This window comes from Zea mays, chromosome 6, assembly GCF_902167145.1.
Source record: "Zea mays cultivar B73 chromosome 6, Zm-B73-REFERENCE-NAM-5.0, whole genome shotgun sequence".
Lineage (NCBI taxonomy): Eukaryota > Viridiplantae > Streptophyta > Magnoliopsida > Poales > Poaceae > Zea > Zea mays.
The window spans coordinates 154,421,561-154,437,707 of record NC_050101.1 but is presented as its reverse complement, the minus strand read 5'-3'; the positions used below and the strand labels follow the sequence as shown (position 1 = coordinate 154,437,707).

At 49.3% G+C, this 16,147-nt stretch overlaps 1 protein-coding gene across 3 annotated transcripts; it reads right to left on the bottom strand.

The window, feature by feature from the left end:
- Positions 1-971: 971 nt before the first annotated feature.
- LOC100279334 (uncharacterized) lies at positions 972-7,504 on the bottom strand. 3 transcript variants are annotated; one of them, XM_020538902.1, is made up of 10 exons: positions 7,024-7,504; positions 6,244-6,326; positions 4,766-4,774; positions 4,594-4,682; positions 3,656-3,729; positions 3,530-3,580; positions 3,180-3,247; positions 2,497-3,068; positions 2,334-2,420; positions 972-1,316 (listed from the first exon to the last, which is right to left on the bottom strand). In XM_020538902.1, the coding sequence occupies exons 1-9, from the start codon at positions 7,263-7,265 to the stop codon at positions 2,370-2,372; spliced, it is 1,239 nt and encodes a 412-aa protein (XP_020394491.1). In that variant the 5' UTR covers positions 7,266-7,504; the 3' UTR covers positions 972-1,316; positions 2,334-2,369. The 3 variants fall into 3 exon arrangements, with proteins under 3 accessions (XP_020394491.1, XP_008647714.2, NP_001145827.1); XM_008649492.2 differs by having other exon boundaries at positions 972-1,264; NM_001152355.1 differs by having other exon boundaries at positions 1,025-1,302; positions 7,024-7,379.
- Between the last annotated feature and the right edge of the window lie 8,643 nt (positions 7,505-16,147).

Below are 16,147 nucleotides of genomic sequence, written 5' to 3'. Positions count from 1 at the left end.
TCTCAAAATAGAAATCAAGTTCAACAAATGCAAGATCAATATGATAGGTTGAGCTCTTGGCGTTTTGTTCGGTGGAGCTGCTGCTGGAGCGCTGTGTAAACTGAGTAACTGACCATCACTAATATATGGTTTTTTTTTCTCGAATACGTAAAAGGTCTATGCATCTTTATGTTAAGATTGACTATGAATAAAAGCTACAACGACGTGCCACAAACATAATGCACGCATTAGAGGTTAGTGTTATATAATCAGCTCGGTCCTTCCTAGGAGAAGCCCCGGCAAGGTTTTAGGGATGACGATTCTAATAAGAAATTACCTAATACCTACGGCATACATTTTGAGAAAAGGTAAATAAAAAAAAAAACCTACGCATACTTGTGCACAACGAAATTGCAGGTGGAATCAATTTACAGGTGATAGATAATACAATGCTGCCAAACAGGTCTGTAGTTGTAAACCTTTCCGGTGGACAAGAGTTGTTTCAACTGTCGAAGAGTATGGAATTTTGCTCCAAAATCCAAATTAACCTCATCTAATACAAAGGCTAGGCACTGGGAAGATTTTTTTCCCGTTGTTCGATATTTCTATCCTTATGGATTGGAAGAGATTAGAAAAAATTATGATTTTTTTTGACTTGATATGGATTGAAAACCACTCAATAAATATGGTTTTTGATGAGATCTAAGCCCAATACGGACATATGGACATGGGGATGGGTAAAACCACTCTAAGACTTGCAAAAAAGACGAGCGCCGAAACATGACATTATTTGCACTAGGTGTAAATCAAACGACTGACAACTGCTATTTTATTTCAACAGATAACCTTGGCTACCCTTGTTCTTTATTCTTCTATAAGTCTACACTTGTAATTAAGCTAATCAAAACTGCTATGTCCCATTACAAAATTACGAGCTATGGTTTTATAGCAAAGGATGTTTGCCATAGAATCATGCGAGCATTGGAATCATCTGTACAAAATAACTAATTTAGCATTAAAACTGTATCATTTCGTTGGATATTTTCCTCAAACCTGTTGAGATTGAACTGAAACAACCATCTCAATATGTACAAACAGCTCTACACAACTAAATCTCATTTTCTGGCAACTAGCCACTGTATATTACATAACTATGCTTGCACTTGTCATACCTTCTATTCATGTCCTATGAAGTATGGATAAACAAGGAGTATTGCTCACAAAGTTGCGACATCAAAAGCTTGACAAAAAGAATCTAGTTGACGCACGGGATGCTGTCTTTGACCTGTTGTTCATCGATTGAAATGTCCAAAGCTTTATTAACTGTAAATAGCAAACTAGAAATATAATACAAATAAAATCAAGAATCAATGACATAATAGTTAGTAGTCATTCTCGTGCATAAGTCAACGGGTATCTACAAAGTTCTTACTAATCTTAAAATGGGGAGCACTTTGTGCCTATCAGTTTGATAGTATCCTACACCCACTGCAAGCATGGGAATTTCCTAACGAGGTCCCTACTGAAATCAAGTTGCCAGGACAAATGTGAGTGGTGGTGGTCTTGGTTTGTGTTTTTATTACCATTCTCTACCTCGTTTGTATTTTTTTATATTAATGAAATGTTACTCTCCTACATGTTCAAGAAAAACAAAATTCCATAGCTTATGCTTAAGCATTTATCTGTATGTAAATGACATTAATATTATTCCATGAAATGATGCTAGTCAAGAAGCGGAGAGATATGAAAGCATTTTGTAGTGCAGTAGTTGATAACTATTCTAATGAGTGCTGATTTGGTGCCCTCGTTAGCTAAAATATCATGTTGCAATATTCTAAAAATCATCATGAAAATCATGCATGTAATAAACATAAAGTTTAGCCGCAACAATTCAGTTTGAAATTCATCCTAGATGTCAAGAAACAAAATAGACAAGCAGTCAACCTGGGCCTGCTCATCATGTGCTGACAGTGGCACTTCTGTTTTTTAATCTCAACAACAAAGATGAATTTTAAATTGAATTATTGTGGCCACACTTAACTTTAGGTGTACTATATACATGATTTTTGTGATGAATTTTCAAACATTGCTACATGATATTTTAGCTAAAGAGGACGCTATATATTTTTTGTATTCTAATATACCACTAGGAGTTAAGGCAAAGACTACTTTGTCAAAATACTTGTATGTTTTATGAACATACAGATCAATCAGTTCAAACTTTCGAATTCCTTTCCAGTCTACCAAAATTTGGGTGTTACTGTTACACAAAAGTAAGAAGTTTGAACTAAAACTTTATGAAAAATAAAAGGAAAACGTTCAGAAATAATATCAGATCTGGAGTCTTTACTTACCAATCTAAAATATCCTGCTTCAGTAAGCTCGTGCAGTCACTCTTGGCTCTGGAATGGATCACTTGAACTTACCTCATTCTTTGCAAACTGTTGTGAATCGATGGTCAGATTCAGCAAAATCAGAAAAGAGAGTTTATCTAGATTATCAGGGAGCGGAACGAACCGTTGTTGTTGTTATTGTCGCCATTGTAACAGGTTGACTCGATGGCAAAACAAAGTTGCTCCAAAAAAGTGGATCCACGGAAGGATCAGCAGGGCTCCAGGTACTCTTCATTGGTGTAGGCATAACAGGGGCCATTGAGTAAGTAGATCTTTGTACTAGCAACTCATTCATGTTAATATTAATTGCCCCTGTATCATATCCAGTAGCAGGTACCGAGGCAACAGTCTTTCCTTCAACAATTTCTTTGCTAAGACTACATTCTTCAGATAATTTTGTAGACTTCTCCAAGAAGCTTTTAAAGGCATCAGACTGAGATAATATGCTGCATGCTGATAAGCCCATTGAAGAGGGCTTTGATGGAGAACTGAAGCCAAGAGAAGGCAACTTATAGGGTTCAGTCTGTTGCATTGAACTTTCAATAGCTCGAATTTCATCAGCAATTTCTTCTGTTTTAGATGTATCTGACTGCCTTGTCTTCTTTGGTAGCCACCACCGGATGTAATTTGTAAGATCAATTTTCCTCTCTAGACCAAAGCTTCCTGCAAATTTCCCATCCAACATGATATCCTTGCCTGTAGTTTCAGAAGTATTAAAATCATTAGCCACACAATCTGATAGCAACTTCTATGACCTTATTATAGTTTGGGAACTACAAAGAACAGCAGAAGTATGTACAGACTCACCACAACTAAGGCTCATGTAGTCATTGCCGAGTCCCAAAGATGTATCCCATCTGGAATTATGAAGTTGCCTGCATGATAAGGCACTCCAGTGTGAAGCTTTAATAAGTGCCTTGAGTTTTTTCTTTCAAGATCCTGACTTAATGCATGCAACTTAATGTTGTATGAAGAAATTCAATGTAGCTTGGATCAAACTAGCGATTGGAATTGGTAGTAACTGAACTATGGGTCAAATCAAATATTCCTAATGAATGAGGTATCTTCTGAACCTTCTTTATTAGAATAAATTAAGGGTTCGCATAAAAAAGTAATTTCCATTAGCAGGGATAGAAATCTTCATAGCTAACACATACCTAAGAAGCCCACGATATTTTGGTAACCCCCTGTAGAAGGCACTGCTCTTTCTGCAGTAGATGGATCTTCTGGTCAGTGCTTAAAAATGGAATAGTATATATATACATATATGCGCAAAAATATACCTCCTAAGAGACACGAGATAATCCTCCTTGGATATCATCTGCATCTCTTCAAGGTCTCTTGCATAGTCAGATACCTAAACAAGCAAACATATAATGAACATAAGTCTGAAAAATATAACACAGCTCTAACTGACTACTGTGATAAAGCATGGAACAGAGATAGCATAATACTCTACATTGGAACTCACGTACAGTTATCACTTCAAGCAATTCTATATGTTGATACATTTGTTTTGTCACACTAAACAGAAGATATTGTTGTTTCTATTGTACTTATCAGTCCACCGACTTGAATCTTCCAAAAAAAAGAGAAAACATTGTACTCAAGTACAACTGTGCAATTATGATATGCAGACATCCATTTCCAAACATCACTAGAAAAAACAATACAATTTATGAATAGAAGTACATGTTGGGAAGTGTAACTTCTTGCCCATCATTTCATAATGTGAATACAAAGGAGTACAGCAGGTACTTGTGCAAGCATGATATATCAGCACCACTGTCAAATTCAAAATAAAGGACAAAAAGAAGGCAACAACCATGTTGTAGACACATCTTAAATCTGGTTACAGTCTCAAAACCTCCAATTTGGAAAAGAAAACCATGTTGCTCAATAGCTTTTGTCAAGATTTCTTTGCATATAAGACCAATGGGTCAATGTTAGAAACAAAGAGAAGAATTCCTTTTACCAAAAATATGATACCCACAAGATGCTTCCTCAATTTCTATTAGCGGAAAGCTGATCTTAAAATCTTATTGATCAATGTTAGAAATAAATAAGGGTCGTTTTACAAAAAAAAAAGTTTCCACAAGATGCTTCCTGAATGAAACAATTTCTATTAACAGAAGGCTGATCTTCACGTCAAGTGCGAGAACTTTTACAGCAATTTAAAACACGAGTCACAAGCATCACCACACAAGTAAAAATGACTCACTGGGAAATTTATTTGTGTTCCAGCTCCCCAGTATTTTAATGCAGCAAGGTCATAGGCCCTTGCTGCAGCCTCTTCATCATCATATGCACCTATGTTATTGTGCACAGAACAGAAAATGATTAAGAAAATCATTGCAGTTCAGCAAACTAAGTTAAACCAGGATGCCACTTACCTAGATATACTGCAATAGCAATTATATGATGTAGTTTCCATGCAAAAGAAACAATTCAATCAGATCAGATCAATGATAGATAGCTATGAAGAAATAAACATCACAAAGAAAACAATGTTGTTGACTAAATACAGTTATTCATCTCCCAGAGATATAAAATAGATCAGAGGAAACTGTAGCAGGCATAGATCTTTACTTTCATCCATGTATTGCAGTGATTATGGCATAATGCAAGAACAATCATTATTTTGTGATAGCCCAACTGGTTCACAGCACGGTGGGAAAGGTGGAAAGCATGTTTGAGTGTCAAGTGTTAGGCTGTCTCCAGCAGCATCCCCTAAATTTGGTCCCCTAAAGGAATATTCTCTGTCCTTTACAGCACACTCTAAAAGATTCTGTCCTCTATATCTTCTATGTCTCCAGCAACGTCCCCTAAATTCGGTCCCCTAAAGCTACAGTGTTAACAGAATTCCTTTTTCTATTTCTTTTTCTGTTTTCTTTGTTTTGTACCCATTTTATGGTATTCAAAGGATGCTAAAAAAATTGTATTCTATAATTTTAGAAATAGTAATCTAAAAACAATGGTTGAATAAAAAATGTCGTGTATACACAAGGGGAAATCGATGTCGTTAACCAAGTATTTTGTTTCGTAATTAGTGTAGAAAAGGTAAAAACAAGTTGCAAAACTATGTTTTTCAAATACCGTTGCTGGCTTTGGAGGCAAAATGCACGCGAGAACTCCCCACATGCAAGCAGGTCGCAGGATAGCGGATGAACCAGACTTCTCCACATTTAGCGTGTAGACAACAAACTCTAAATTTTAGAGTATGCTATAGCGTTTATTGTTGGGCGCATAGAGGAGTACTATGTACTCTAAATTTACCGGAGAGGATGCTTTAGCGGTCCTTGTTGGACACAGTCTTAGGTTGAAGAAGATTCCTCCAGTCACCAAAAGAAATGTCAATTTGGACATGTAGCTTTGACCATTAATTTCTGTCAGGGTATATATTTATACAAAAGCAAAATCACAATATTATAAATATGTTTCACAAAGTTTGTCTGGCCCACATATCTTAGAGGCTCAACAACTGACGGTTTTTTCACAAAATCAGATTGTACCTAGGCGAGAACCATCATAATTCCATGTAATCTCAATCAAACACTATACCACCTAGGTATCCAGACCAGACAACATTGCACAACAAAGGGAGTATTTAAGTAGATATCAGTGGCACAGTATCAAAAGTCTGAGTACGTGGTACATGCAACCGAAGCTAAATTATATACATCACATGAGCGAGAAGTTACTAATTCACATTACTTTATGAAAGCCTGATGTCTACACAAGCAAACCAAACTATCTACTCAATCTAATGAGGCTGTAGTGGACAAGTTTGCCCATCTGACAGTTGCAATCTATTTAGGAATCCAAGAACACATACAATTGCAGCTACTGTGTATTAGAGAGACAGGCATACCCTGTTTGCCCTTTTTGTTCTGATTCTGATTCCACGTGCTTTTGTCCCAAAGGTGAGCCTCATATCGACCTGTCCACCTATGCCTATTGATGGGCCAAAGTCAGTTCTATATCAATATATACAAACATGTAAGGTAATGAAGAAAAGGTTAAAAATAGTATAACAAAGTCATGAACTCATGAAACAAATGTTCGTAGAGGAAATTGGCTGCTAAAATTGCTGGTAGCGGCAAAAAAAACACAGCTAAATCATTTCGATTCATTTGCTGGACCGAAATTACTTCAGAATAATTCAGAACTGTATTGCATCGGCTATGTACCCATGCAACAACGACTGTGGAGTATGAGACCATGAACAGTGAATTACTGAATAAAACAGCATCGATCCACTACCAAGCTAAAATCCGGTATGCCAATAGTTGTCTGATTTTTTTAGAATTTAAGTAGTTGCAAAAAAATTATTCATGACTAGGATACCTACTGAGATCGGAAGGTCAACGCTGTTAAGACTCAAGAGAGTTTTTCTCACTTAACTCTGTACCGCAACCGTTCGACCTACAGGCTACAGGGTAGTGGAACTGCGCGCACATAGTAGAGCCCGAATGGCCGAAACAACGTGATAACTGATAAGCTCTTAGCAAAGGAGATTCAGCCAAGGAGCCATCCGATCGAAGCGCGCGCCGCACATAAGATTGCGCGAGGGCCTAAGCTCTCGGGCAGGCGGCAACAAGTAGCACGGAGGTCGGGAGGTGGGGCAGGGCAGGGACCGTGCGGCGCGTACCGGGTGACCCCGCGGTAGATGGAGCTCCGCTTCCCCGCCGCACAGGGAGGCATGCGGCTGATGCGCTCCTTGGCCGTGCACACGCGCTCCTTGCGCAGCGCCAACGCCCTCCTGGGCACCAGCTCCCCGGACAACGCAGCCGCTCCCGCAACGGCGCTGAGCGACGAGGACGAGCCGCCCTCCCCTGCCCCCGCCACAGCCACGGCCTGCAGCCCCGCGGCCTCGGGGTTGGGGGAGGCCATGGCGCCCACCGCCGGCCGGATCGATCGGTCGGTCGGGGCGGAGCCGAGGCGAGCCGCGACGGCGAGGGGTTCGGTGTGCGCAGCGCAGCGCAGCCAAGCCAAGCGTAGAACGGGTGACCGTTTGGGGGCAGCGTGGGTGGTGGTGGGATTTGAAATGGTGTGGAAGAAGCAGGGTGGGGGTGGGGCCGCGGGGTCGGGGCGATAGGCGATAGGGACGCGTGGAGCCCAGTGGGCTGGCACAGGGGAGACAGGCGGACGGGGGCGCAGGGGAATCCGAGGACGCGGCATTGATGGGTTGCCCTCGCGATGGATGGGACGGGAATGGGGGAAGCGCAGGACGGTGTGCGTCTCTGGGCAGGTGGGTTTGTTTGGGCCCGGAAGTGAAGTGACATGGGAACGGGGGATCGGATTGGCCCGTCGTCGTTTCCTCGAACGGCAACGGGTGCGCTTCTCGAGATAGCTTCTGCTGCCTCGACTTGAGTTCAGAGGGAGGAGGGGGATGCCGCCTTGTTGTCGTGTCGAGGTATCCACGTCTGCGGCATGCCGTACTAGACAAAGCGTAAGACACAGTGACAGTGCAACAGTTTGTACTATAGCGTGTTTTTCTTCAATTAAGAGCAGCAGTTAACTTCACAATGCGACGCCATGGCTCTTTAAAACACATGAATTTTATAGAAATGGTATAGAAATTAGTTTAAAACACATGAAAAACATAGGATTCAAAGAATTCCTTTATTTTAAAGGAGCCCTGAAACCAATGGAAAAAATGTTCGTTTCACCTTTGAAAGATTTATCTACTAGCAAAGTCGATAAGAGCTTTGTTTGGTTGCGGTTATATATAACTCAATTCACATACGTTAGGGTGAAATAAGGTGGAATTTGCATCCCGTCCATACCGACGCATGCAGATTAGGATGAATATAAGTACAACCAAATAATAAGATATAATCCATCAGATTTTAAGAAAGAATAATTAAAAATCGCCCTTATTACTCATGCACAAGTGTAGATGAGCGACGAAAAGCAAAGACCGTGAGATTTTAAGAGAGAAACGTACCAAAGAAGAGGCTAAATTATGGATTGGGAGGTTGGAGATGGACGCGATGCAAATGAACGGAACTGCCAAGGAGAGAACACGTGAATTGTAAATGTGTGTGGGTTGTTGTGTGTCATGCATATAGCAACATGGGTGATAACATGATGAGCCTGTAGTCCATTGAATCTTGTAACTATGGAATTTTCTTCTTATGAATATACTAAAATTACTATAAGATGTTAAGCGCTAGTGGACCGGGGTTGCAGCTGCGGTTATGGATTCACCCCTGCTCATAAGGGATTGATGTCTCTTGAAAACTCTGTAGATGGCACCATTGTGTCTCATATTTCTCTCTTCTTTGCATGCCACACAAAATAGTATGTGGCACCTCAACGCTCTACTAGATGGCTGATGTCATCCGCTGTACACGATGTCGCTAGAGAGTAGACTCGAATAATCCTGATGTGGTGAGATCCAGATCATGAAGTGGACACGAGACGCTGGTGCATCAAATCAGAGGGAATCACTGACCGGACTAACGGATAGCAAGATTCCGAGTCACCGTAGGACACACTCACACACGGCTGACGCACGCGAGAGCAACGTGTGCCACACTCTACATACGCAAGTTTCTCGTGATACGCCCAACGGTCACAATGCACGGTCTCGACATGGAATTATCCAGTAGTACAAGTACTTAATACTGCAGCAGCAGCAAGTACCAAATATATCTGACGAGTACCTCTATATTAGGGCATCTCCAACAACGTCTTAAACTGGTGCTTCAAATTAAGATATAAGACTTTACGCAGACAAAACTAGTCTAACAGTGCCTTATTTTATAAAATTTAGTCAAAAAACTATATGACACCCTCTTAAGTATCTCAAATATACTACACTTCAGAGCTACTCTAATAGTTCTCTAAAAAAGAGCTTGCTAAAATCATATTTAGTAAGTTGCTAAGACTAGCTCCAACAAGGACTTCTACATGGTCATGTACCCTAAATTTAGAGGATGAAGTTGTCATCTACTCCCTCCAGCAGCGTCTTCTAAATGATCCTCTAAATTTAGAAAACACTGCTGGATCATCTATATATAGAGTTTCTCTAAACGGTCATCTATCCATTTGAATGCTTTAAACAACCGGTTTAGCAAAACTAAAATATATACATTTGAAAGTATGACAAATACGTATGTACAAAAACTAAAAAATAAAAATTTCTCTAATATAGGTATTTACATATAGAATACATGATTTAGAGTACGTTGTTTGAGAGGAATGAGATATAGGGGATGAAATCTTTTAGAGAAAACTGTAAAGAACAGATATAGAGGATTGATATAGAGGACGTTGCTGGAGACAGTCTATAATAGCTATCAGAAGTACAAAATAACTTAGTCTCCAACAGTTGCTCATATTTAGGGAGTAGTTCGATTTTGAATCTAACTTTGGTAGCTTTGGCCTCATCAGATCTGGCTGACGGCAGGGTGGGTTCCGGACCCCTTTGTGTGGGGTCCGGGCCACTCACAGCAGGGTCCCGGGATTCTAGGACAAAGAATACCCAGGCCTTAATCAAGGCCAGGCGGGGGTCCGGAGCCGACACGTGTTCGGATCATACCGTATACGCTTCTGCTCCCCGCTCAGGCAGAGCCCCGATGCTGCCATGTGGCACTGTGCACGTGACGTAAGGCCTCTGGGCTGCGCGGGCTCTGCATTTATTGCGGACAAGGCGCGCCGCCTGTCCATTCCACTGGCAGGCAATGTGCCGCCTCGCATTTATTGAGCACTGTCCATTCCACTGGCAGGCGATGTGTCGCCTCCGCATTTAATGAGACCTATCCATTCCGCGGGCAGACGGCGACCAGTCCATTCCGCAGGCGACGTGCCTATCCATTCCCCTGGCAGGCAGTACGCCCATGCTGCCGCATGCACTACGCCCATCATTACTCGCGCGTTGCCAAGGAAGCAGTCGCAGCATATCAATACTGCATGGACTATTGTCGGGGACCATAATTAGGGGTACCCTCAAGACGCCTAATTCTCAGCTGGTAACCCCCATCAGCATAAAGCTGCAAAGGCCTGATGGGTACGATTAAGTCAGGGATCAGTCCACACGAGTGACTCGATCACGCTTCACCCGAGCCTAGCCTCGGCCGAGGGCAGCCGACCTCGAGAGACTTCCGTCTCGCCTGAGGCCCCCCCTTTTTACGGCGGACACGTCACCGGCTCGCCCGAGGCCTTGGCTTCGCTCAGAAGCAACCTTGACTAAATCGCCACACCGACTGACCAAATTGCAGGGGCATTTAACGCAAAGGTGGCCTGACACCTTTATCCTGACACGCGCCCCCCCGGCAGAGCCGAAGTGACCGCCGTCACTCCACCGCTCCTCTGACCAGTCTGACAGAAGGACAGCGCCGCCTGCGCCACTCCGACTGCGGTGCCACTCGACAGAGTGAGTCTGACAGGCAGTCAGGCCTTGCCAAAGGCGCCACGGCGAACTCCGCTCCGCCCGACCCCAGGGCTCGGACTCGGGCTAAGACCCGGAAGACGGCGAACTCCGCTCCGCCCGACCCCAGGGCTCGGACTCGGGCTAAGACCCGGAAGACGACGAACTCCGCTCCGCCCGACCCTAGGGCTCGGACTCGGGCTAAGACCCGGAAGACGGCGAACTCCGCTCCGCCCGACCCCAGGGCTCGGACTCGGGCTAAGACCCGGAAGACGGCGAACTCCGCTCCGCCCGACCCCAGGGCTCGGACTCTGGCTAAGACCCGGAAGACGACGAAACTCCGCCTCGCCCGACCCCAGGGCTCGGACTCCGCCCTGGCCTCGGCCGAACGACTTCCGCCTCGCCCGACCCCATGGCTCGGGCTCGGCCTCGGCAACAGAAGGCAGACTCAACCTCGGCTTCGGAGGAGCCCCCACGTCACCCTGCCTAGGGCACAGACCCGCCACGTCAACAGGGAGCGCCATCATCATCCTACCCCGAATCGACTCGGGTCACGGAGAACAAGACCGGCATCCCATCCGGCCAGCTCCGCCGGATGGGCAATGATGGCGCTCCACCAGCTCTGTGACGACGGCGGCCCCGAGCTCTCTTACGGAAGCAGGACGACGTCAGCAGGGACTTGACCGCTCCAACAGCTGTCCCTCCGCCAGGCTCCGTCGCACCTCCGACAGCCACGACATCACGCCAGCAAGGTGCCAAGATCTCTCCGGCTGCCACATTGGCATGTACCTAGGGCACTAGCTCTCTCTCCGCTAGACACGTAGCACTCTGCTACACCCCCCATTGTACACCTGGATCCTCTCCTTACGACTATAAAAGGGAGGACCAGGGCCTTCTTAGAGAAGGTTGGCCGCGCGGGACCGAGGACGGGACAGGCGCTCTCTTGGGGCCGCTCGCTTCCCTCACCCGCGTGGACGCTTGTAACCCCCCTACTGCAAGCGCACCTGACCTGGGCGCGGGACGAACACGAAGGCCGCGGGACTTCCACCTCTCTCACGCTCGACTCCGGCCACCTCGCCTCTCCCCCCTTCGCGCTCGCCCACACGCTCGACCCATCTGGGCTGGGGCACGCAGCACATTCACTCGTCGGCTTAGGGACCCCCCTGTCTCAAAACGCCGACAGTTGGCGCGCCAGGTAGGGGCCTGCTGCGTGCTGACGAACAGCTCCCCGTCAAGCTCCAGATGGGCAGTCTCCAGCAACATCTCCGGCCCGGGACGGTGCTTCGTTTCGGGACTCTTGAGTTCATGTCCTTCGACGACAGCTACGACATGATACTTCTTCCACCGCCGCGCGACGACGACAATGGCGGCCGACAACCCGCCCGCCGGCGGCGGAATCGACGACATCTTCCCCGCGTGGTGGAAGAGCAACATTCGGGCTCGCACCGTCCTCTCCCCCGCCAACGGAGGAGGAGGCGGGGCCATCAAGGCCAGGCGGGAGGCCGCGCTTCGTTGGCCGTCAAGCGAATCGACGCCCCCGACGCCCCGACGGAAGGCACGCCGGACGTCGACCTCGCGTTCGAGACGGAGGCAAGCGCCGTCCCCCCGCGACACGCTGACCTCGAACAAGAAGACGACGCTGGCGCGCTCGCGGAAAGCCTGCAGGACGTCGCCCTTGTACCTGAGACGACGGTGCAACCAGTCCCCGATGTGACTACGTCGCTCCTCGTCGACCAAAAGGTACCGACTAACTCCCATCTTGCGTCATTTCGACTCGGCCTCAACCCACCAAACGACCTCGTTTTGGCGGGTGCTCTCATTGAGGCGAGTGCAACCCCACTGGGGTTTCGTATGCGGTCACCTTGGGACCGGCTGACGGATGTCTCGACTTACGGGCCCTCTGGGTCCGAGGAAGATGACGATCCCAGCATCTGTTGGGATTTCTCCGGACTTGGCAACCCTAGTGCCATGCGGGACTTCATGACCGCATGTGACTACTGCCTATCCGACTGTTCCGACGGAAGCCGCAGCCTTGGCAACGAGAGCTGCGGCCCAAGCCGCGAATGTTTCCACATCGAGCTAGGGGATCCCTCCGAAGGCAACCATCTCGGCATGCCGGAGGACGGTGATCTTCCTAGGCCGGTACCTCGCGCCGACATCCCACGGGAGCTAGTTGTGGTCCCCGCTCCGGGGGGGGGGGTTACGACCCACAACTCGAGCAAGTCCGCGAGGTGCAGACCAGGCTCAACGAGGGAACAGGAGCGCTTGAGCCGGTCCGTCGGGACGTCGGGCAGGTATGGGCGGGCCAACCCCTGGCCGGAGAAATACGTCACCTGCCCCAAGGTCTCCAGCACCGCGTCGCCAACGATGCCAGGGTCAGGCCGCCGCCCGCATCCAGCGGGGTTGGTCAGAACCTGGCAGCCGCAGCGATGCTCCTCCGCGCGATGCCGGAGCCATCAACCACCGAGGGTCGGCGAGTCCAGGGAGAGCTCAAGAATCTCCTGGAAGGCGCTGCGGCCCGACGGGCCGAGAGCACTGCCTCCCGAAGGCAAGGATATCCCTCGGAACCTCATGCCGCGACTTCCCGATTCATGCGGGAAGCCTCGGTCTACACCGGGCGCACGCGCAACACCGCGCCTGCGGCCCCGGGCCACCTCGGCAACGAGCACCATCGGCGCGACCGTCGAGCCCACCTCGACGAAAGGGTGCGCCGAGGCTACCACCCCAGGCGTGGGGGGCGCTACGACAGCGGGGAGGATCGGAGTCCCTCGCCCGAACCACCCGGTCCGCAGGCCTTCAGTCGGGCCATCCGACGGGCGCCATTCCCGACCCGGTTCCGACCCCCGACTACTATCACAAAGTACTCGGGGGAAACGAGACCGGAACTATGGCTCGCGGACTACCGCCTTGCCTGCCAACTGGGTGGCACGGACGACGACAACCTCATCATCCGTAACCTCCCCCTGTTCCTCTCCGACACTGCTCGCGCCTGGTTGGAGCACCTGCCTCCGGGGCAGATCTCCAACTGGGACGACTTGGTCCAAGCCTTCGCTGGCAATTTCCAGGGCACATACGTGCGCCCCGGGAATTCCTGGGACCTTCGAAGCTGCCGGCAACTGCCGGGGGAGTCGCTCCGGGACTACATCCGGCGATTCTCGAAGCAGCGCACCGAGCTGCCCAACATCACCGACTCGGATGTCATCGGCGCGTTCCTCGCCGGCACCACATGCCGCGACCTGGTGAGCAAGCTGGGTCGCAAGACCCCCACCAGGGCGAGCGAGCTGATGGACATCGCCACCAGGTTCGCCTCTGGCCAGGAGGCGGTTGAGGCTATCTTCCGAAAGGACAAGCAGTCCCAGGGCCGTCCATCAGAAGAGGCTCCCGAGGCGTCTGCTCCGCGCGGCGCCAAGAAGAAAGGCAAGAAGAAGTCGCAATCGAAACGCGACGCCGCTGACGCGGACCTTGTCGCCGCCGCCGAGTACAAGAACCCTCGGAAGCCCCCCGGAGGTGCGAACCTCTTCGACAAGATGCTCAAGGAGCCGTGCCCCTACCATCAGGGGCCCGTCAAGCACACCCTCGAGGAGTGCGTTATGCTTCGGCGTCACTTCCACAGGGCCGGGCCACCCGCCGAGGGTGGCTGGGCCCGCGACAACGACAAGAACGAAGATCACCCAGCAGGAGAGTTCCCCGAGGTCCGCGACTGCTTCATGATCTATGGAGGGCATGTGGCGAATGCCTCGGCTCGGCACCGCAAGCAAGAGCGCCGGGAGGTCTGCTCGGTGAAGGTGGCGGCGCCAGTCTACCTAGACTGGTCCGACAAGCCCATCACCTTCGACCAGGCCGACCACCCCGACCATGTGCCGAGCCCGGGGAAATACCCGCTCGTCGTCGACCCCGTTGTCGGCAATGTCAGGCTCACCAAGGTCCTGATGGATGGGGGCAGCTGCCTCAACATCATCTACACCGAGACCCTCAAGCTCCTGCGCGTCGATCTGTCCTCCGTCCGAGCAGGCGCTGCGCCCTTCCACGGGATCATCCCTGGGAAGCGCGTCCAGCCCCTCGGGCGACTCGACCTCCCCGTCTGCTTCGGGACGCCCTCCAACTTCCGAAGGGAGACCCTGACGTTCGAGGTGGTCGGGTTCCGAGGAACCTACCACGCCGTACTAGGGAGGCCATGCTACGCGAAGTTCATGGCCGTCCCCAACTACACCTACCTGAAGCTCAAGATGCCGGGCCCCAACGGGGTCATCACCGTCGGCCCCACGTACAAACACGCGTTCGAATGCGACGTGGAGTGCGTGGAGTACGCCGAGGCCCTCGCCGAGTCCGAGGCCCTCATCGCCGACTTGGAGAACCTCTCCAAGGAGGTGCCAGACGTGAAGCGCCATGCCGGGAACTTCGAGCCAGCGGAGACGGTTAAGGCCGTCCCTCTCGACCCCAGCGGCGACACCTCCAAGCAGGTCCGGATCGGTTCCGGGCTCGACCCCAAATAGGGAGCAGTGCTCGTCGACTTTCTCCGCGCAAACGCCGACGTCTTTGCGTGGAGTCCCTCGGACATGCCCGGCATACCGAGGGATGTCGCCGAGCACTCGCTAGATATTCGGGCCGGAGCCCGACCCGTTAGGCAGCCTCTGCGCCGATTCGACGAGGAAAAGCGCAGAGTGATGGGCGAAGAGATCCACAAGCTAATGGCAGCAGGGTTCATCAAAGAGGTATTCCATCCCGAATGGCTTGCCAACCCTGTGCTTGTGAGGAAGAAAGGGGGGAAATGGCGGATGTGTGTAGACTACACTGGTCTCAACAAAGCATGTCCGAAGGTTCCCTACCCTCTGCCTCGCATCGACCAAATCGTGGATTCCACCGCTGGGTGCGAAATCCTGTCCTTCCTCGATGCCTACTCAGGGTATCACCAGATCCGGATGAAAGAGTCCGACCAGCTCGCGACTTCTTTCATCACGCCGTTCGGCATGTACTGCTATGTCACCATGCCGTTCAGTTTGAGGAATGCGGGCGCGACGTACCAGCGGTGCATGAACCATGTGTTCGGCGAACACATCGGTCGCACAGTCGAGGCCTACGTCGATGACATCGTAGTCAAGACAAGGAAGGCTTCCGACCTCCTCTCCGACCTTGAAGTGACATTCCGATGTCTCAAGGCGAAAGGAGTCAAGCTCAATCCTGAGAAGTGTGTCTTCGGGGTGCCCCGAGGCATGCTCCTAGGGTTCATCGTCTCCGAGCGAGGCATTGAAGCCAACCCAGAGAAGATCGCGGCCATCACCAGCATGGGACCCATCAAGGACTTAAAAGGTGTACAGAGGGTCATGGGATGCCTCGCGGCCCTGAGCCGCTTCATCTCACGCCTCGGCGAAAGAGGTCTGCCCCTGTACCGCCTCTTAAG